General features: G+C 37.8%; 1 protein-coding gene across 10 annotated transcripts in view; it reads right to left on the reverse strand.

Moving 5' to 3' along the window:
- Nucleotides 1–23,221, reverse strand: part of LOC105841880 (disintegrin and metalloproteinase domain-containing protein 11) — a 576,915-nt gene that overhangs the window by 110,942 nt on the left and 442,752 nt on the right. For all 10 annotated transcript variants that reach the window (XM_062670757.1, XM_038013324.2, XM_062670755.1 and 7 more), the window contains one exon: nt 20,370–20,516. In XM_062670757.1, the coding sequence (XP_062526741.1) occupies nt 20,370–20,516 (147 nt within the window). The remainder of the gene's footprint in view (nt 1–20,369; nt 20,517–23,221) is intronic.

The raw sequence follows: 23,221 nt of genomic DNA on the forward strand, positions 1-23,221 counted from the left end.
GATTCGAGTGGCTGTCATTGACGTCGCCCGCCGATTCTATTCATTACCGTGCTCTACGATGCTACGAAAGAGCTACGAGACTACGCCTCTACGGCTATTGATGCACTCTAAGTTTTTCATTTTTCGATTGAATTTTGATAGTTATTTGAGTGTTAACGACAAAGAGAGTGGGTCTACGGAGCGGGTGAAACTGCTTAGAACTTGTATATATTCAAGCTTATCTTGAAAATGTCGTTAGCGAAATTCAGGCATCTATCAAATGTCTTGTGTTCTATGATAGCTACCGCCATCGCTGTTTCTGGTGGTAGGACCTCTTGTGAGTCCGCACAGGTTAAGGTTTGAAGTGTGGGGCAGCCGTTGTAACTATACTGAGACCTTAGAATTCATATCTCAAGGTGGGTGGCGCATTTACGTTGTAGATGTCTATGGGTTTCAGTAAGCACTTAACAACAGCTGGGCTGTGAGCTCGTCCACCCATCTAAGCAATTTTTTTTTTATTGCTTAGATGGGTGGACGAGCTCACAGCCCACATGGTGTTAAGTTGTTACTGGAGCCCATAGACATCTACAACGTAAATGCGCCACCCACCTCGAGATATAAGTTCTAAGATCTCAGTATAGTTACAACGGCTACCCCACCCTTCGAACCGAAACGCATTACTGCTTCACGGCAGAAATAGGCGGGGCGGTGGTACCTAATAATTATAAATAAAAATAAAAACACAATATTTTTAAATAGCACGATTGCGTATATTAAAAATTGCGATAAATCCGAGCATGTGTTGTTCGCGAACGAGTTATTAATATACAAAATCAAGCAACATATTATAGGGCATATAGGGTTTGTTTGTTTCATATTAATAAACATGTACAAACAGACGTCGCTACGAACAAACAACGGGCGCTCGGTGCGGCCGTGCGTCTAAAGCAAATACACAAATAAAATCGTTTCTAAATCAAATTTCTCGTTATCAAACCCGTACTAGATACGGTGTATCCGAATCGATATATTTTTATTACATCACTTCATATGCAACTATTTATAGGATAACTTTTTATTTATTTCATTTATACGCCGGAGTCTAGATTCGATAATGCACATATGTATGCTTCTTATGTTATATTCACTTAGCATTAGCATATATTCTATGTTTTTTATGTTTTAACTTAGTCTATATTAGCATATATGTTACGACACCGTTTTCTTCTAGTCAATGCGTGTTGTAATAATTCTATAATTTTGCCAAAAATATTGTCTTTATTTTATTTTGAGTCAGGTAATATGGAACTGCCTTTTATTAACGATAAAAAGTAAAATAAAATTAAATTAATAGAGTTTGGGATTTAAAAGAAAGACGGAAGACAAAGCAAAGTGGAGGAGGAAAATAAAGAAAGCTGATACTACTACTATGTGTGATATCTAAGAAGAGTAAGGGGAAGAGTAAACAAAATGAAAACACTCCTTGCTGACGATCATGTTCGAACAGCCTCCTCAAACGTCGCTTCATACATGCAAAATAATTCAGGCTTATCTGTAAACCAAAATAGGATTCGTTGACGTGGAACGAGTGAATCAATAGAAAAAAAAAGCAAAACCGCGTGCCGCTAAAAATGCCAGTGTTACGTGTTCCGTTCGACGCGTTCATTATAATCTTGTTTGTATTGCGGGATTTGTTATAGCGTTGAATGGAAACGGATAGAAATAAGGAAAGTGATTGATTTCTTCGAAACTGATGGTAGTACGGAGTATATCAAATCAAATCAAATCAAATCAAAAAAAATTTATTCAACATAAATGAAAGTACATACTTGTTGAACGTCAAAAGAACTACCGCCAATTCACAAGAACTAGCCTCCGTCCTGAGAAGAATTGGCAAGAAACTCAGCGGGCATGACTTTTTTTTTTTAAATATGAAATTATTATTTATTTATTTTTTAATATTAGATTTTTTTAAATATGAATTTTTTACAATAAGTATTATAACGTAACAATTACTACAATATTGAAATGCCCGGAGCGAGCAACTCATATAGCCCATCCGGGTTTAGTTGATTTCTTCAAAGCTGGTGGTAGAACCCGTCCAGTTTAGGTGCCGCTATCGTGCCTTGGAGGGGCGGTGCAGTGGGTGATATTCATGGGATCCTAAATCAAACTCTCAGACAGAAACTATTTTTTTAGGTTAATATATATGTCGGGGAAATGAATTATTTCCGCAATAATTCAGCGAAAGTGGCGGTTGAAACCCACAAATATGCGAATACAACTGTGTAGCGTTAGCCCATCACGGGTGTGTACCACTCTAGCTATTTCCATTGCAAAGCAAGCTTTCTAGTTAAGGGCGAGATAGTCGATATACAATTTGAGATTTCGACATCATGTCACGCGGTCGACATTTACGTCAAAACGTCTATGGGCTCGTCCATGAGAGACGTTCAAAAGCCATCTTGCCTTGGTCGTTTCTTGAGTGCTGTACTGTATTTTTTTTAGAAATCGCTTGAAAAGAGGTCTCACTGTTTGGCTTAATGTCTCCTGATATTCATAAATAGCGGTGATCATTTAAATGGACCTTAAACTAATGTAACATCGTCGGCATATGCTAATAAAATATTAAAAATGAAATGTTCATATTAAGAATTTCGACGGAAATGGGAGGAGCAAAGTTGTGGCAATAATTTGATCTTGTTAATTCAGTATTTATTTAAGTTTAAACTTGTAATTCGAGTGGTTTATTAAGAGCACCTGTGCAAGTGCAAAAATGTAGAAAAATCAGACAGGGTTTCTAGAAGTGGCTTTTGGGGTTTTTCCAAAAAGTCCATTGCAGTATCAGTAATTAGCTGCCATTTTACTGACGCTTTATTTCGTCCCATCTTATATCGATTCATTTAGTTTCACTCTAATTAATTATAGTTTCATATCAACATCACTTATAACATCTATTTTATTTTTCGGTCCCTTTTGTTTTTTCAAACAACAGAATATCTTCGCCTTTTATCTGAGAAAAATTGAACTATTAGTATTACTATTCAAATATACTACTCCATTTTCGAGTACATTCGTTACCATCAAACGAATATCAGATGCATAGCCAGCAAACAATATGTTAGTAAAGTTCAAAATAGCACATAATATTCTTACATAGAAGTTAAAAATATGTCGAGCAAAGCATTTTCGACTTCATGCACTCTCAATTTTGCGTTGATAAAGTATAAAATTGCACAGCAGAAAGCTCGCTTGTGTTACAAAGAAGTTATTAATCCCAAACAAGCCGTGTGATGTATGAAACATATGTTTGCGTGACATTTTGAGGGCATTAGTCTTGGCTATGTAATATTAGAGGCCAGAGCGGTACGAAACACTTTTACATTCGTAAATTATATTTAGTTAATATGATTCGTAAATTTATCGTCCTTTTTTATGTTTGAGAGATTACTGGTGGCCGGGATGCCTTTCCAGTTTTACCAGGACAGGTGGGCGAACAAGGGCTCTACCAGGAGGAGTGGGATTTGCTAACAGCTACCCCAGCGCCTTCAAAGGAGACCTAACAACTCAAATGTAGCTGCTTCACGAATGAATCTACTACCGAAAAGGAATCGCGACCCGCTGAGAAGATCCGGCGAGAAACTCAGCGGGCTATTATCGTCCTACGTATTGCTGATGCAAAGGAATTATAATTCCGGGTTAAAGGGTGATACAACCGCTATTCAGTGTGATTCCAATTTTAATACAGGTATCATGTCCTATGGTAGATGAAAGAATTCTCTGCGCCAGACTTCACACAATCTATGACACATGGGTCCTTGTAAGATCTTCACTTTATTACGCAATTAATAAAAATAAATCAATACTACTTTTTCGTTAGCAGTTCATACTGTTAATATTCTTTAATTAAGATGTGTTTATCAAGAAGTAGGTAGCGTCTTGGGTGTGTCGTCAGCATTGCTGGTGCCAACACGTATACTTATACTACAAGTAATGCAAACAAAAATGCCAATCGTAAAGTATTTCAACGCTTTGTTGACCAGGAAACCTAATGAGGCCTAAAAGCCCATAAACCCTCTCCTAATAACAATTACGTCGAAGAGGCGAAGACTAAAAAATAACAGTCATTATCCCGAAACTGAGCATATACTAAATCCTTGTCTTAACGACGCCGGCTTAGTAATACGTGCACCCACTTGAGTGTTGTGACCATGATTTTATTTTAGACCGTGGATGCTGCATTGTGGATTGTTGCCAGTAGCTTCATGCTGAGGCTGTGTTTAAACGAGCATTTTACTTCTTTTGTCATCATGATCATAATAATGGACGGTTCAGAAGATCCCACATATTCATTAAAATACATGCCGGTAAGCAACGCCTTGGGTAGAACTAGAAATTATAAAAATACTAGCCATGCTTATTTATTACACGTGGTGACTAAGTTTTAAAGAATTTATGACAAAAAACATGTAGGTATACCGTTCATTCGTGGTAAAACGAAACTTCAGGAATACTTATTCTCCGTGTTCAATATAATAACGTGTTTAGGGTGCTGGTGGTGCTGCCCCGCTTTTGTAGCGCATCAGGGATGTTTGCAGACGCGCACATAGATTGTTTTTACGCTACCATGCGTAAGAGGTGTGCATCACGGGTAAGCAGAGTGAGGGCCAGCTCCAACAGTATCCTGAGCATGATCGCAAGCAGGCTGGACTGTGTATACATGGGTCGCTGTGGTGCCATCTCCCATGGGATGTTACGACAGTAATTCATTGTGATGTAAATATAACTACTAACATAGGTCTAAGTCTTATTAACAATTTATATGAGTCATGGTTACTTGCAATAAAAACATTATTATTATTATTATATAGATGCACATGTTTATTTCTTTTTAGAGTCGCTTTATCGCCACCGAGTTTCAAATCACGATACCAAATAAGTGCTCACTTCAACAATTTTTAAACGCCAAAAGAACAAGACATTCCCGGAAAGGAACTGAAAGTAATTTCTTGCCAAACAAATGTACAAAACTAGAAAACGTAAATAATGTTTTTCACTAGTATGCGATGTACACCCTACAAGAGCATAATAGTGAAGGAATGTTTTGTCCACAACGAGATTACCGCGTAAGAGGATCAGAGAGAATACCGCTCTCGCATAAATGCACACTACAACGAAAATTAGTTTCTCTGTTGTACGAAAATAAGTTCAGACGAACGTAAATTAGAACTGAAACTCTTGAAACTAGTTCGAATATTTGTTGCACGTCGTACAATTGAAATAATCACGAGTGAACTTCACGTGTTGTATAAGCGCAAGTTTCGGAACTATTCTATCTCATTTTCTTGTGGCCTAAATCTGATTGATATATGTAATTAAATGTTCTTTTTTTAAAATGTCGATATCATCAGTTTTCAATCGGTTCTAAAGAAGTATAATGGAAGATGTAGCTGCTACGACTCTCTAAGTACACTTTACATAGCAAATACCTTTGACAGAAATACCCGCCTTCATAGGGATACATTAACGTTTATCTAACATTTCGTATCACATAATCTTTTGTGTCAACAACGATACTGACTTCAACTGGAAATCGAACCCAAAAACTCGTGGTCAGACTTAGTGAACAACTAAAACAATAAATTGCTCATTGAATAATCAATTGCTATTGTACTAAGGGTGTTTAGATCAATCAGTTTCATTATATGTGAGCAATGAATATTTAAATAATAACTCTCATCAAATTCACAGCATTTACAACTTATTCTTATAGCGTTGACTAGCCACAGTTTTAAATATTATCTAATTTAGACAAAATAATCGATGTACATAACTGAATATACCAAAAGTGAATATTACAGAAACCAGGGCACTGGAGCATCTCAAGTCGGTAGCACCGATCATATAATCCACAGGAACAAGATAATAATAATATGATGTCTCACTAAAGTTGAATGCACGTACCAAACTTAGCTCAAGTTGGGTAACTGCAGCCCAAAGTCATTAGGTGTTAGAGACTCGATTATAGACTATGAATAGGATTTCGTGATTGCGGACAACTTAAACTTAATCTCATATGAGGATTGAGAAACGATGCAACTTAGTTAAGTTATGTAAATCATGATTCTCTTTAAGATCTATTTTTTTTCTTCATTCATCTTCATCTTCTTTCACTATAGTAGCTGAATGTTATTTGTATGATTTTCAGTGATGCTGAAACATGTGTGGGTCCGTTAAAATTATTAATCAAATACATTGTTTCGGTTACAAAGTACGTCTCTGGCGCGATCGACGTTATGGGTACTAAATCTACTGTTGGATAGACGTGAGTTGACTATAATGGTGAAAATACTTTTACTGCTTACTACAGCTAATTCATTGCTTATTTAATTTCATAGACTTGACTATGAAATAAAATCGAGAGTACCCTCGATTTGAGTATACAAGCGTAAATTATATAATCATTTTTAATGATATAGGTATTACAACGATTTCGTATGATAAACCAATTAGAAGAGAGAGGAGTCAGTGTTGAGATTACGGCTGGTAGAAAAAAATGGAAGAGAAAAATTAGCTGGAATCCACCTAGTGGAATAATGTGGAAAATAGAAGAAGAATCCAAATAGGCCATGATTTATAAATGGTAACATACAATGCTTTTAAACTATATAAATTCTGTACATTTTTCAAAAGTCGGTAAAAGCTAAAGAATCACTAATTTCCTATTCGAATCCTGTACGAAGAATATTTCAGGGTCAAGAATATCTTGTCATTGATTCTCCTGTTGATAAACTCGATGTAAAAATTTATAATCTCGATATAAAAAATAAACACATATATCCATTGCTGCGTCAATGAGAGATAAATTCGTGAACGCAAAATAAAATCCCGATGAGCACCACTAGAAACGCCATTTACGCATTTCGACAAATTAAAATCCGCGTCGTGTTTTCGCTTGTCATGCAACAACGCAAATAGTATAGTTGAAACAAGCCGAGGACTCAGCCGAAAGTTCCCGAAACAGCCAGTCACTTGGCACTTGTGCTACTTCTTTGCGTGATTAATGTTTAAACGTCAACACTTCGCTTTTCGTGCGCCAAGGAATAATGTTAATCATCCAAAGAGTCGGCAAAAACGTAATGCCTCTTTCAGCAATGGGCATTACGTGTGCCTTCCATCAAATAAAGATGAAAGTTTTGTTTCAATGAAACGTTAAAAATAAAATGATACGTTTTTGTGAAAAAGCTTCGAATAACATTTTTTTAAGTAATAATTAACTTTAATACTTTTTGTAATATTTGGATTGTAAATATTATTAACACTTTAAATTAAAATTAGTTTATTGCGATGATATACTTAAAAATCAGTATACACAAGTAGACAATTAATTTTTTTTTTGTGTTGTTTCACATTCGTAAAAGAGTTTTAAGCAAACATATTATTTCATAAAATCAATGTTGGATTTATACTGAAGAAATATTTTGAGCATCTGTTGGAATTTATGGGAATAATGTTGAAATCATCACTTAGGTAAAATTATCCGCCTTTTGCAGTATTAACATTAATAATCACTAAACGTGCAAGGTTTATAAATTCGGCAAGATATACTAAACATAACTTATCGACAACAACGCTCATATCCTCCTCCTAAATCCACATGACGAGACATCCAAACAAGATAACCATCGAAACTACACACCATAAATCCTGTTAATGCACGCATTTAATAGTTATAATGAAAATGTAATTTTCGCTTCGAAACGTTCAACACCACATTACCTTGAGGTCGTTATTAAGTATTTATTTAGCAGTTTCAAACTCATAAATTAAGCCAAAGATACAGCCAAGATTACGGCGAATTACACTTAATTATAGAGGGGAGGTGGGACGTAATTTTATGCGATGGTAGACTCGTGATTACTGCGACTGATAATTGAGATCGCGTGACGAATGTCTTTTTTTATTGGTTCGGTAGGTGGACGAGCTCAGGGCCCGCCTGGTGTTAAGTGATTACTGGAGTACATAGACATCACCTACGTAAAAGTCGACACGCAACTTGAGGCATGAGTTCTAAGTCTTAGTTTTTATAGTACAACGGCTGTACAACCGTACTCGTTGAACTCATCGAAGAGTTTGACGTGAAACCTAGCCATATAAACAGTATCAGCCACCTGAGTTTCTCAGGATATTTTCAGAAAGTCGCGATTTCGATGCGCTAGTAGACACATTTGCGAAACAGCTGACCTTGACCTGTGAAGTTTCCTTCGGAGGCATTCGGGCGGCTCTTCAGCATACCCTAAGTCTCCTGGCTAAGTCCAGCTGTCCCGGTGAAGTTAGAAGGGACTCTGGGCTATCAGCATCCCTCAATAAAAAAAGGTTTTTGTGCCTGTTAACCAAGTTCATAATTGCATACTCAACAAATCCAGCTAAAAATAAGGGCTGCATAATGTTGCAATATAAACAATATCTTCTATAGATATAGTGAATTGAAATGCCACTTTGGTCGAGTTATTGCACCCTTAATACTGTGTGACGGGTGAAGGTTAGATTCTCGACTGGAGTCGAGTATCTTTGTTAAATATATTTTAAGGCCTAAGTGTGTTGTTTTTAATTAATTTATAGAAGTAAGCGCTAACTCTAGTTAAGATTAGGTCTTAATGGACAGGTCTCAGGCAACACTGATTAAGATTCTTAATTAAATTCGAATTTCAAGATAAAAACTTTGTTAGCTTCGAGGTTGTTGTGCTTAAAAACAATTACAAAGCTTAAATACAACCTGCGTTCTGTTTTCATTCTTTTCACGTGCAACGTAAAAATACTTTTGTAATGTGAAGTTAAAATTTATTACATACATAAACATATTTTTTCGTAATTCACGTTAATAGAGATAAAAGTGGAAAAGAAATATTACTGATGCACGTGTAGAATTTTAGTGTTTTGTCTTTTTTTGTGGCGAAGGTAGCCTGTCAGTTTGTTAAGAAGTAGATATTTTGGTCACTTCTAGCTGCTGCTAATACTTCTCATCATCCAACTGCAACTCGGATCGACGAGAAATCAGTCTATAATCTAAGTCAATCTAAAACCTCCAACTCATGGTATAAGTGAAGATGGACTTTGTTATAGTCTTCTATATCGTGGAAGTAAAGAAAAAAATCAGTGTTGTTTTGTTATATACTGGTGAATAGCCGGTTTTGTTAAGTGTTGCTTCTACATCGTGGAAGTCATTTGTGATCTTGTGGTCGATTTGAACACTGGTGTAATCACATCACTCGATTCGATCACACTGGAAGTATCATACGTTAGGCCACAACAACTTCTAAAAGTATACAATTACTATATAAGAGCATGGACAGTAAGCTCTTTTGAAACCAATACAATAGGGTGACGAGATCTATTGTAATATGACCCTTGCAGACAATAGGAATGCAAGCCAGTAGATAAATTAGTGAAGCTTTGTCGTTCGGATTATACACGGGGAAGGGCTTTTTTTATCAGCACACAAAGTCTGACGAACATAACTCTAAATGTATTAAAAAATCTCATTTATCACAAAATACGTAATAGCTTTTGAAAATTCTTGCTAAATATTGACCGACTTCAAATAAAAAGTGGTTCTTGGATTGTGTCTAGGTAGTCAGGTAACTGCTGCTACCAATTTTTATAAAAAACCATTGTCTGTGAGATAAAGATTACACTTTCATTTATAAATATAATACATCGTTAAGTAATATAGATTAGCCATGACCACTTGAGAATAGATCCTGTTACCTAAATACACTTAAGTAGACTGAAAATAATAAAATTAATTTCGAGCATGTGACCTCTTGTTGTATCCTAGGCAACCATGAGATAACTGAGCTCTATGGGCGCTCGATTCTGTATTTATACATATATCAATTAAAATCCTAAAGGCTTAAAGCGTATTGAATACAACCTGCATTATGGTCACTCAATAGTCCCCTCTGAATTTGAGACAATAGCGATTATGTTGACCCTCACAGACAACAAGTATGCAGACGAGCACCCTGATTAACCTTTATAAGCCGTGAGTAGCTCGGATCACGTTGGACTGCTATTAGTCATTGTAATTATTGTTTATAGCACCACGGCTTTTATGGGACTTTATATGATTGATCCACTTGCTTAATACAAACAGGTAAATTTACTGCTCTGTATTATTCGGATTTCGTCGATTCATGGATAACGTTCATAAATAAAGACTGGTATTGATTTTGCCAATAAAATCTTAAAATTTTTAACGGAAGGCTGAACAAAACCTGGACAATGCTATTAAAATGAGAAGCAATTGGCATCGATATTCTGGAATACAGTGATCACAAAATTGTCATATCTATATAATTCTAAATACATAGTTGTTCAATATCTGATACTATGAATTTTTAGATGTTCCAAACAGTCAATATCTACAAGCCAGAAGAAAAATGTAATATTCATTATTACTACAAGAATTGCTGATGTCCACGGTTTTTTTATTTATTTCATTGCTTAGATGGGTGGACGAGCTCACAGCCCACCTGGCGTTAAGTGGTTACTGGAGCCCATAGACATCTACAACGTAAATGCGCCACAAACCTTGAGATATAAGTTCTAATGTCTCAGTATAGTTACAACGGCTGCCCCATCCTTCAAACCGAAACGCATTACTGCTTCACGGCAGAAATAGGCAGGGTGGTGTTACCTACCCGCGCGGACTCACAAGAGGTCCTACCACCAATAAATCATCAGTTAGTTATCAGATTATCAGTTACCGCTCACTATCAAGTGTGCTCATCTAATTTTTAAGGAAAAAAAGACAGTTTGGAAATTGTTTAAAAATGATTGTGATTCGAAATTATCTAGAGCAACCATCCAATATTACGTTAAGAAATTGTAACTTCGACCTTCCATCGCCGTCAGCCGTCGTCATACCTCGGACGTTCCGGCCGAGAAAGGATAATCCAACCCTTATCTTACGGAGAAGAGGAGGCATAAATTAAGGTTTCGTGGCAGGCAGATACTTGCGTGACGCCCTAAATTACTCGAAGGTTGTTTTGGGGTTTTTCGAGATTCAAATTGTTGTAATTTAGGTTTCGTAGAGTCGTACTTTCTAGAAATCTCGGCGAGAGATCGTAATCACGCTGGGTATATTTTATCCCTAAAATAAGGCATGTAAAATTTATTATTAAGGCTGACTCTGTATTTATCTGAAGATGTGAACTTGACGTTGTTTTTGAGGAATATTGACATTAAAACCCTTTCAATTATTATTTCATACTAGCGACCCGCCCTCGCTTCGCTTCGGAAACATTAAATTTTCTTATTGATAGCCGAGTCCCGCTATGTTATCCCGCGGTACGACAATAACCTCGGGTGACGCCGCGGGGCGAAGCTAGTCAAAAAAAGTAGCCTAAGTTACTCCTTATATGATCAGCTACCTATCACTGAAAGTCTGGTCAAAATCGGTCGAACCGTTCCAGAGATTAGCCGGAGCAAACAGACAGACAGACAGACAAAAATTGTAAAAAATGGTATTTTGGTGTATTTACCGTATATATATTCATATGCATGTAGTAAAAAGCGGTTATTTCAATATTACAAACAGACACACCAATTTTATTTATATGTATAGATATATCAATTCTTATACTTAACTTCATTGTGATATGTTGAAAAATTACATGCTCTTTTCCTAAGAAAGGAAAGTCTTTCCGGAAGTCCGGTCTCATGTGGAGTATTGCTCTCATCACTCGGTCGAGGCTCTTAAATACCAATTACTTCTATTTGACTCCACATAGAAGAGAGTGGTTTGGTGTGCGAGTAGTTTTTATAAAAACGTGTTTTTTTTTTGTTTTTTTTTTTTTTTTTATATTTGAAGTATTACTGGCCCTTTTCCGTGTGGTGACGGAGTAAGAATACAATGTGTCACCACCCCTATACTATCCTAGGGAGTCGTAAGAACCGACTATGGGAATATGCACAAGACATCAGTGCAAGAGAAGGAAAACTCGAAATTAAACCCTGTACCAACCCGTCTAGCCAGCGTGGTACAGTAGGCTAAATACCTCCATGAATAGTAACAGAGAAACCAGGCCCCTAGTCCCCGGCGGCCCCGCTATTCCTGTCTACGGTAGCGGTCACGGTAACGGCGGGGTAGGGGGTGCTAAGAATCCCCGGCAGAGACACGGCTACCACCCCCAAAAACGACGACCACTGGCCCTGGTAACACACAACGTGCGCACTCTGAGGCTGGACGAGAAGCTTGTCGAGTTGGAAGAAGAGATGGACAAGTTGCGCTGGGACGTCATTGGTTTATCAGAAATCCGAAGACAGGGAGAGGATACGATAACCTTGCAGTCCGGCCACTTGTTCTTTTACCGAGAGGGAGAGCAGAAGTCCCAAGGTGGTGTTGGTTTTATCGTCCACAAGTCTCTCGTGAACAACATTGTGTCCATCGGGAGCATCTCGAATAGGGTAGCGTGCCTGATACTCAGAATATCGAAACGATATTCATTGAAGGTCATACAGGTTTACGCTCCCACTCAGACACACCCAGACGATGAGGTAGAAGCTTTGTATGAGGACGTCAGTAGGGCCATACATAGCTCCAAAACACATTTTACTGTTGTTATGGGAGACTTTAATGCAAAGCTGGGTTGTAGAAGCAATGATGAGTTGAAAGTGGGTCAGTTTGGATATGGGCAGCGGAACTCCAGAGGACAGAGGTTGGCCGACTTTCTGGAGAAAGAAGGACTCTATATGATGAATTCTTTCTTCCAGAAGCCGCCTCACAGGAAATGGACCTGGATGAGTCCCGACGGTGTAACCAAAAATGAGATCGATTTCATCATGAGCACCAGTAGACAGATATTCAACGATGTCTCTGTGATCCATAGAGTAAAAACCGGAAGCGATCACCGAATTGTAAGGGCCATATTGAGTATTAATGTCAGATTGGAAAGATCGCGTCTGATGAAGTCCACGCTCCGACCACCAAATGCACATATTCAAAACCCCGAGAGTTTTCAACTCGAATTATCTAATCGCTTCGAAGGACTAGACAGCAAGTTATCAGTGGATGATATCTACAGCAGGCTGGTGGAAACTGTCCATACGGTAGGGTCTAAGTATTTTAAAGCCCACCGCAAAAAAAGACCTCAAAAATTATCTGACTACACCCGGAACCTCATGACTAGCCGACGTTCTATGACACTCCAAACTTCTGAGCAAGCTGAGTCATATAGGCAGCTCAATAGACAAATCACGAAGTCCATGCGACACGACCTACGCTCCTTTAATACACAACGTATTAAGGAAACTATTGAGCGGAACCAAGGCTCCAGAGTCTTTGCAAGAGACGTGTCTATTGGGCAGAGCCACTTGACAAATCTGAAAACCGAAGATGGACGTGTAACGTCGAATAAGGCCGAGGTGCTACGGGAGATAGAAAGATTTTATGGGCAGTTATACACCTCGATATCCAATGAGCCTGCAAGCTCGGTTACAGACCCTAGAGCCAAGTTAACCCGACACTATACCGAGGATATCCCGGACATCAGCCTGTACGAGATTAGGATGGCCCTCAAACAGCTCAAGAACAACAAGGCGCCGGGCGAGGATGGAATCACCACAGAGCTTTTGAAAGCGGGCGGGACGCCGGTACTGAAAGTCCTTCAGAAGCTATTTAATTCCTCCTTGCTCAAAGGGAAAACGCCGGAGGCATGGAACAGGGGTGTTGTGGTTTTGTTTTTCAAAAAAGGCGACAAATCCTTATTGAAGAACTACAGGTCCATAACACTGCTGAGCCATGTCTATAAGCTGTTCTCGAGAGTCATCACGAACCGTCTCGAACGCAGGCTCGATGACTTTCAGCCTATCGAACAAGCCGGTTTCCGAAAAGGCTTTAGCACCATAGACCACATACATACGCTGCGGCAGATTATACAAAAGACCGAAGAGTATAATCGGCCCCTATGCCTGGCGTTTGTGGACTATGAAAAGGCCTTTGATTCTGTCGAAACTTGGGCGGTCCTTAGATCTCTCCAGCGATGCCGTATTGACTATCGGTATGTCGAGGTGTTGAAGTACTTGTATAATAACGCCACAATGTCAGTCCGAGTACAGGAGCATTGCACGAAGGAAATCACGCTTAAAAGAGGAGTTAGACAGGGAGATGTCATATCCCCGAAACTGTTTACCGCTGCCTTAGAGGATTCCTTCAAGCTTCTGGAATGGCAAGGATTTGGCATCAATATAAACGGCGAATACATCACACACCTTCGATTTGCTGACGATATAGTAGTCATGGCTGAGTCGCTGGAAGATTTGGGACAGATGCTCGGAGACCTCAATAGAGTCTCTCAACGAGTGGGCCTTAAAATGAATATGGATAAAACGAAAATCATGTTCAATGTCCATATTAAGCCCACCGCAGTTACCGTTGGGAACTCTACTCTTGAAGTTGTAGACGACTATATATACCTGGGACAGGTAGTCCGATTAGGTAAGTCCAACTTTGAGAGAGAGGTCAGTAGGCGGATCCAACTCGGCTGGGCAGCGTTCGGTAACTTAAGAAATGTGTTCTCGTCCAAAATCCCTCAGTGCCTAAAGACAAAGGTGTACAACCAATGTGTGTTGCCAGTGATGACTTACGGTTCCGAGACGTGGTGCTTCACAAGGGATCTTTTCAGGAAGCTTAGTGTCGCGCAGCGAGCTATGGAGAGGGCTATGCTTGGTATTTCTCTACGAGATCGAATCAGAAATGAGGAGATCCGTAGAAGAACCAAAGTTGCTGACATAGCCCGTAGGATTAGCAAGCTGAAGTGGCAGTGGGCTGGCCACATAGCGCGAAGATCGGACGGCCGATGGGGCAGAAAGATCCTGGAGTGGAGACCACGTACTGGCAAACGCAGTGTGGGACGGCCACCTACCAGATGGACCGACGACCTGGTGAAAATTGCTGGGTCACGTTGGATGCAGGTGGCAACGGACCGGCCGCACTGGACATCAGTTGGAGAGGCCTATGTTCAGCAGTGGACAGAAGACAGGCTGAAATGATGATGATGATGATGATGACTGGCCCTTTGGCCTTTCCAGTTTCACCAGGACAGGTGGGCGAGTAAGGGCTCAGCCAGGAGGGGTGGGATTAGCTAAAAGCTGCGTGCTATTTATACACTTAGCAACAGTTACAGTTGAGTGTGCCGTGTTACACTGTCGTTACCAAAAGTTAATTTCAAAGCGAGACGGAGCAGTACAGATTTCCCTACAAATAACGCGAGACTAAATTGAAATCTGGCATAATTGACGTCAGAAATTACCGTTACGTATTAACAAATTATTTAATTGGATATCATTTACTCAAAGCTTGTTTTGCTCGCTCATACGTTGTCATTAATTAAATTTGTTATTCAACCGTATTAATTACGTTAGCAGCTTCTAAAGGTCTTTTTACTGATATTATTTATATAATAATCTAGAGAAATTTCGAAATCAGCGTGACGTGCTTTCAAATGGGACAATGGGAACTATGTTTTAGAATTCTATTGACAGATGGACCGTTGCGAAATTTAACCCAAAAATCTTGTCATTTTATAGAAACTACAACGATAACATTTTAGAGATACAAGATGTAATTTTTAATCTGCCATATAATGACAGTGTATTTAATTTCGAAAACCAAACTACATCGGCGCGTAAAATTTTTAGATAGCGAAAATCAGTTAACTTTGAGAGCTATAATTTAATTTGTAATTTTTTATAATCGTTGGTAATTTACTATGTTATATTAATTAGGACTAGAGGTCCCGCAGTAGTCGAAATTCGACTATAATTAATTGGAATTGTAAGTTTGTACACTATTATGATTGTATTTTATACTTATATAATCACAAATTTCGCCAAGACTACACTATATTTTTTTTTAATAAAGACAAAAAATATTTAATCTATTCTCAATTTGACAACAGACGTCAAGAACAAAAGTTTGACAATAAATAATATGCATGTGTGTGTGCGTCAAATACATGGTATGTAGTGTGTGTAATGTTTTCTTTATTGATTTAATGTATCTTTTATGCATTATTTTAAAAAAAATATTAGCATTGTCCCCTCCTTTCTATATTCTCTATAAGTGTGGAAAATTTCATACTCCGTCCGCGTAATTTTCGTAAAAAGGGATACAAAGTTTTTGCTTTACGTATTAATATACAGATTAGTCGTTTTATATTCAACTAAATGGTAATTTTAATTAAGAGCAGGTAACACCGTTTGGAGTTGTATTTGTCATGGTGGATGAACATAAAGTTATTGCAGTGTCTGGCTAACAGCAAGTGCAACTGGTACATTGGCTCTAAATCACTAATTATTATTGTTATCTCTGACCTGTCTATCTCACTCTATTGTAACTGTTAGATGCAAAGGATAAAAATAGCTTCGTTAGATATGAAGGTCAAATAGGTGTCTTAAAAATCACCTAAGGGCTGTTTTATTGAAGACAGTTTAAGAAAAAATATGCGTAACAATTTCAAGTCGTAAAAAGTGCCTCTGCTCTAACTTTTCGACCAAGGAGAAGAAATTCTGAAAAAAAATTAGTAACTGTAGAGAACTTTAAAGAAAGTTTTTCTGAGTTGTACATCGTAAAAGTCGAGTTTAAGCAAATGGTGGGTGCGTATATAACTATGGAAATTTGTATCTGTCGTCGGTTATGAAGAGAATATATTGGAAATTCACATCACACAATTCGTTAAAACTGGATTATTAAATTCATTAGGCTAATGTGTTCACATTAGTTAGTTTCGGTAAATACCTACTTATTTCTCTTTGACATATTACCTTAAATTTTCACAAGTAAAACGCTATTTTGTATCCTCGAAGCAATAGCCTTCCCATAACGCACGAATGTTTGGCACTTGTCAACGACAGCACCCTAATAAATCGGACACTGGTCCAAGTGACTACATCATAGCGATTTGAGCGTTTGAGGAAAAAATTGAGAAACAGTTGCTTACCAGAATACCTAAATAATAAACCTATAGAAATGGCAGATGGCGAAAAAAAAATTTGTCTTTTTGATAATAGAGCACCAAACTATTATCATTATTATATATTTGGCAATCTAGTATTAACCAAGTCTACCATTTGTGAAAATCAGGGAAAGTTACTAACTATTTTTATTAATGATTAATTTTATAATTTTATTTGCGATTCACTTATAATGTCCAAGAAGGATCTCTATCTCTGTAATAACAATAAACATGGATAAAATGACGAACATTTATTTCTTTATAAAATTTATAAAAATCTGACTTCAAGAAAACTTATCTGACCGAAACAATAATTCACTGGACACGGCAGATCCAAATCGAAATAATCGGACTATTGCACAAAAAAGACGAATTAGTATGAGAATGGTTAGTTCATAGTTATGAATAATGAGAATTTCTTTTTAATTGATATAATTTTAAATAGTGAATCATCAGAACGAGCGTATATGCTATTTTGACTGGTTCGTTTTGTTTTAATCATTAAGATTGTTCAAGTTTATGCCCAAGTCTATTACCGGAGCGTTATGACATGTGCTTCTTCAAACGAGGCTTGTAGAGAGTACAAGTAGACAGCGGCTTGGCTCTGCCCCTGGCATTGCTGACGTCCACGGTTGACAGTAACCACTCCCCATGATATGAGCCGTATGCCTACAAGGCCAATAAAAAAAGTCTGAAGAATCAATCAGCGCCCCTGATTTGAAAAGATTCCTAGTCGATTTATGTATATATACGCTTACGTACACAATAGTAGACTAAACGCAATTAATTTACGATCGCTTATAAGCTTGGACCAAACGTGACAAGTTTATAAATATCAAACCATTTTTATTGAAAGTGGACAAATGTTATATTGTAATGCTTCTCAATGTAAATGGGCTAGGAACGTATATATAATGCATAAAGACGGCACATTCCTTATGCGATGTGTCTTGCTCTTTATGTATGTGACGTCATAATATGTTTTCACATGAATAATGCTATGGGGCTATGAAATACGGTGCATGAGTGTTTATCACCAGTCTGATTACTTCTGTCGCGAAGCATTTTTGTTTCAAGGATTATTTTATTATTATAATTCAACATACTTCAATCTAATAAATAATAACGGTAGGCAGCGGCTTGGCTCTGCCCCTGACATTGCTGAAGTCCATGGGCGACGGTAACCACTCACCATCAGGTGGGCCGTATGCTCGTCTGCCTACAAAGGCAATAAAAATAATAATAATAATAATAACTCATTAGGCAACACCTAGACCGCAAAAAAATACAAATATGTAATTTTTTTTAAAAGAATTTGATGCTACTGCTAATGGATGAGATTGATACTAATCTACTAATAACTAATCCGAAGTCTTATTCAAAAAAACAACACTACTCATATCTCGTAGAAATGAAGAATGATAAATCTAAGCGAAGATAATTAAATTTTTAAGAAATCCTAATTTAATCAGAATACGATCTCACCTTGAAGGTAAAGCTTAAAATTATAAGAAAAATAAGGCCGGTACCATTTTTTTTATATTATCTTTGCTAATTGCCTTGTAATTATTCAAATATTTAAGCAGTTAGGTGAGCCTCCTGAAATTTGGGTCAGTTCGGCTTAGATTAATTTTTCATTAGGCAAAAGCTAGGACTTGACGACGGAATAATTAGGCAGATGGCTGCGTTCCGCCCTGAAAAATATTCAGGGATAGATTCTGTTAATTCTGACTCTGAGGATTCGATTGTAGATTATTTGAGTTAGAATTAAAAATCAGATTTATATACGACTAATTTTGTTTTTGTATTGTGTTTATTTACGATATTATTTTTTTATTCCTTAGATGAGTGGACGAGCTCACAGCTCACCTGGTGTTAAGTGGTTACTGAAGCCCATAGATATCTACAACGTAAATGCGCCACCCAACTTGAGATAAGTTCTAAGGTCTCATTATAGTTACAACGGCTGCCCCACCCTTCGAACCGAAACGCATTACTGCTTCACGGCAGAAATAGGCGGGGTGGTGGTACCTTCCTGTGCGGACTCACAAGAGGTCCTACCTAAATTTGATAAAGATAAACAGAACAACTGCAGTCCACTTAATGTTAAGTGGTCAATGGAATCTATAGACATAATATAAAAGCATTCACTTTAGTAAAAGAGGACTATTTGAATCTTCATAGTCCCATTTTTGCTCTGCAAATCGAAGCTTTACTGCATTACGGCAGAAAAGTACTTGAATCTATAGGTATTTGCATGGACTCAGAGTACGCCCTACCGCCCTAAAAATAAAATAACATTGGAACCGAAATCCACTGTGCTTAAACCGCAGGTCCGGCCATGAAATTATTTTAGAAATGAATTATTTACAGCTATTTGATTTGCTTTCTTGTTAAAAGACATCTCAACTCAAATATTAATGCGATCGTTACATTTTTTATTACTGAATCCGTACCGGTGCTTCGCTAATTATATTTTAACGTCTGGAACGTAAAAATGTTTTATGACGGCATCCCCTAATTAAGGTGTTACAAGACTTTTCAGTTTTCGAGCTATTTTGTAACAGTGCTTTAATGGAAGTTTGTGAAGACGGGTTTTTGTGTTGGCAACTGGGGTGCGCCGATTCCACAGCTCAAATCATATTTTATATTGTTGATAGGACCTCTTGTGAGTCTGCACAGGTAGGTACCACCGCCCTGCTTATTTCTGCCGTGAAGCGGTAATGTGTTTCGGTTTGAAGGGTGGGGCAGCCGTTGTAACTATACTGAGACCTTAGAACTTATATCTCAAAGTGGGTTGCGCATTTACGTTGTAGATGTCTATGGGCTCCAGTAACCACTTTACACCAGGTGGGCTGTGAGCTCATCCACACACCTAAGCAATAAAAAAATAAATAAAAAAATAAGCGGGTATCAAAGTCCGTAGACTACGTGAATACCTCTGCACACCTAATGAGGTAAATAGATTTCCTCATTAAGAAGATAGACTTCCTCATTAGGTGAGGTCTCAAGATAGACTTATAGTTGTCTTAGTTTTCGAGCCGAACGATTTATTGGATTTCGTATAAAATTACACAGATACTGATAAGTTTCTATGCAGGGTTACAACACCCTTAATCATTAGATATGTTGTTTAATTGGAGGGAAGCCATGGATTCTACAACATGAATAGCATAAACCATGTTGAGATGAAGTCGAACTAAATACAGATTAGTTACCATCAGCTGGAAGCCGATTCCAGTACTTGACGAACTCCGGAATTATGTTCTTAATTTTAACACACAATTGTGAGTTTCCGAATGGGAGTCAATGACCTAACTTTATTTACATGTTCCGATATGGTTTTGTATGAAATTAAAAGCATGCACTGACCGATAGATCGCCTCCGTAGAAAGGATGTATCACGAAAGTCTCGTTCCCAATGTGAATGACTCCAGACACTCCGTTGCAGGTGTGGAAGGCCGCTGAAGCACCGGGGTAGTCCTTGACGGTGCCGTGGTAGTAGCAGTGCTCGATTTCCTGTTGACAAGAAATACCCTTCGCATTAGTCTCTTGAAATTTAAAAGGATCTGGTTCGTGTATTCGATGTTTGTGATATGCCTATATTTATGCTGATATACGTAGTAGATGCTATGGAAAGGTGTATTCTCGGAGTTTCTTTGATGGATCGAGCCAGAAATGAGGAAATCCGTCAAAGAACCAAAGTAACCGAATAGCCTTAAAGATTAGCAAGTGGCAATGGCAATGGGCCGCACATACGTGTCGCAGAACCGATGGCCGTTGGAGCAAACGTGTTCTGGACTGAAGACCACGTATCAGTAAGCGCAGATTTGGGCGTCCCCTTGCCCGTTGGACCAATGACTTGCGGCGATATGCTGGGAAAGATTGGATGCGGAAGGCGGAGGATCGTTCATTGTGGCGGACTATGGGAGAGGCCTACATCCAAAAGTGGAGAGATACAAGCTAATGATGACCTAGTAGGTAACGAAAAGAGGCATTCATGAATAGGATCGAAACCTTGATGAGCTATTCTTCAATGAGGTTTGTTTCGTTGGCGTATACGGATTCTCAGGCCAAATTATGGCCCAAAGCATTAGGGTACTCCATAAATAATACAGTGAGTATACGCCGCACCTTACTTTGGGTGTTAGGTCTTAGTCATAATTGCGTTGAAATAACGACAACCTTACATTTTAAAACAGAATCAGGTACGGATACGAATTCACGGAATAAGCAGAAATGTGATATTAAGTCACACGAAATCCTGAAATAACAAAACCACCCAAAATTTACGGGTTTAATTTTGCTGATATGCTTTTAACAATAGATGCTTCTCGATAAGGTTAGGTAAATAGTAAAATTTATTAGTGATTTCGTGTGTTATGGGCCAGTAAACGAACGTCCTAACACACTAGTTTTTATTAGTTGAAGTCAATTATCGTTTATTACTTATTAGTTGAACTTGTTTGAAGTCGTCGTGGCCTAAAGGGTAAGACGTCCGGTGCATACGTGTTGAATGATGCACCGGTGTTCGAATCCCAGGCAGGTACCAATTTCTTTAATGAAATACGTACTCAACAAATGTTCACGATTGACTTCCACGGTGAAGGAATAACATCGTGTAATAAAAATCAAACCCGCGTAATTATAATTTGCGTAATTACCGGTGATAGGACCTCTTGTGCGCACGGGTAGGTACCACCACCACCCCACCTATTTCTACCGTTGTAATTTTACTGAGACCTTAGAACATATATCTCAAGGTCGGGGCGCATTAACGATGTAGATGTCTATGGGCTCCAGTAACCACTTAACACCAGGTGGACTGTGAGCTCGTCCACCCATCTAAGCAATAAAAAAATAAAAAATTACCAGATATAATTACCAGATTTTATTACCTGATAGTACCAGAATTTAGGAGTGGGTGATATAAATCGTATATAGATTCAATATCTATATATCGCAGCAATATCGTTGAATCCGATATCGCCCCGCACGAAATCTATATATCGATATCAGCCGATACACGATATTGCTCGATGTGATGCGCATCGCCATATCGGACCGATTCGTGAATCGAAATCTATATTTCGATATCAGCCGATACACGATATTGCTCGATGTGATGCGCATCGGCATATCGTACCGATTCGTTAATATCAGCAATATTCGTTTGGTTCGTATCGAATCGGCCAGAGTGAGTGAGCGCACGATATCATGTGATGAATGAAACAGAAACAGGCATTATCCATACAATTGTAAACCTTATATTTAAGTCCATATGTCTGTAGATTATTCTTAGCGTATCAGCAGGATACAATTAAGGAAAGAAGTTTCAACTTTCGACCCTAACTTGAATGCAGTATAGCCTATTTGCATCGTTGAATTTAATTTCACGCGCTTTGACCTTGAACTAGAATTTTTGAACAAGTGTTTATAAATACTTAAAAGTTTTTTGTGTTTGATTTTTAAAGTACACATTTTTCTATTTTTAGTTGAATCCAAATAATTGAGTTTATTTCTTGTGTTTGTATTAAACTTTTGAAATCTACACTCTTTTGGTATATTTTGTAATTTTAAATTAAGACACAAAATACTAAAAACTGAAAATAATGTAGCCAGTCCTAAGCCTGGTAAAAGCATGAAGGAAAGTTTTTTTGATATTTTTATTTTCATGTTCTTTTTATTACTTTAAGATCATATTATAAATTGATATCAGAAAACCAACCGTATAACGTTGACTTAAATCTATATCTACTACGATATTATATCAGTGTATCGTTTCAAATCTCAAATATCATGAATCGAGAAAATCTACTAGCATCCATCAATATATAGATTCAGAAAATATATAGATTCAATATCCGATATTGATCCTCGATATATAGATACGATTCGATACGCGGCAAAACCGATATTACCCACTCCTACCAGAATTCAGATGCCACAAAACTCTTACTACTTCAACTGCATTCGATGAAATATGTGACTATAAATGAAGCGTAATTTCAACAAAAAGCTACGAGAGATAACAAAATGTCGAAGACTCGTTTATGACAAAACTGGTGGCCCGCTCCGGCTCCGCTCGGGTCTCTAACAAAAATTTCAACGATATTTGACATTGTTTTATTTTAAAAAATAAAAGAACACTTATTGCGGCATAACTATAATAGTTAGACATATGCTTTCGCGACACTTTTTGTAAATAATAATGTGTTCTACAA

Source organism: Bombyx mori, chromosome 10 (genome assembly GCF_030269925.1).
Source record: "Bombyx mori chromosome 10, ASM3026992v2".
Lineage (NCBI taxonomy): Eukaryota > Metazoa > Arthropoda > Insecta > Lepidoptera > Bombycidae > Bombyx > Bombyx mori.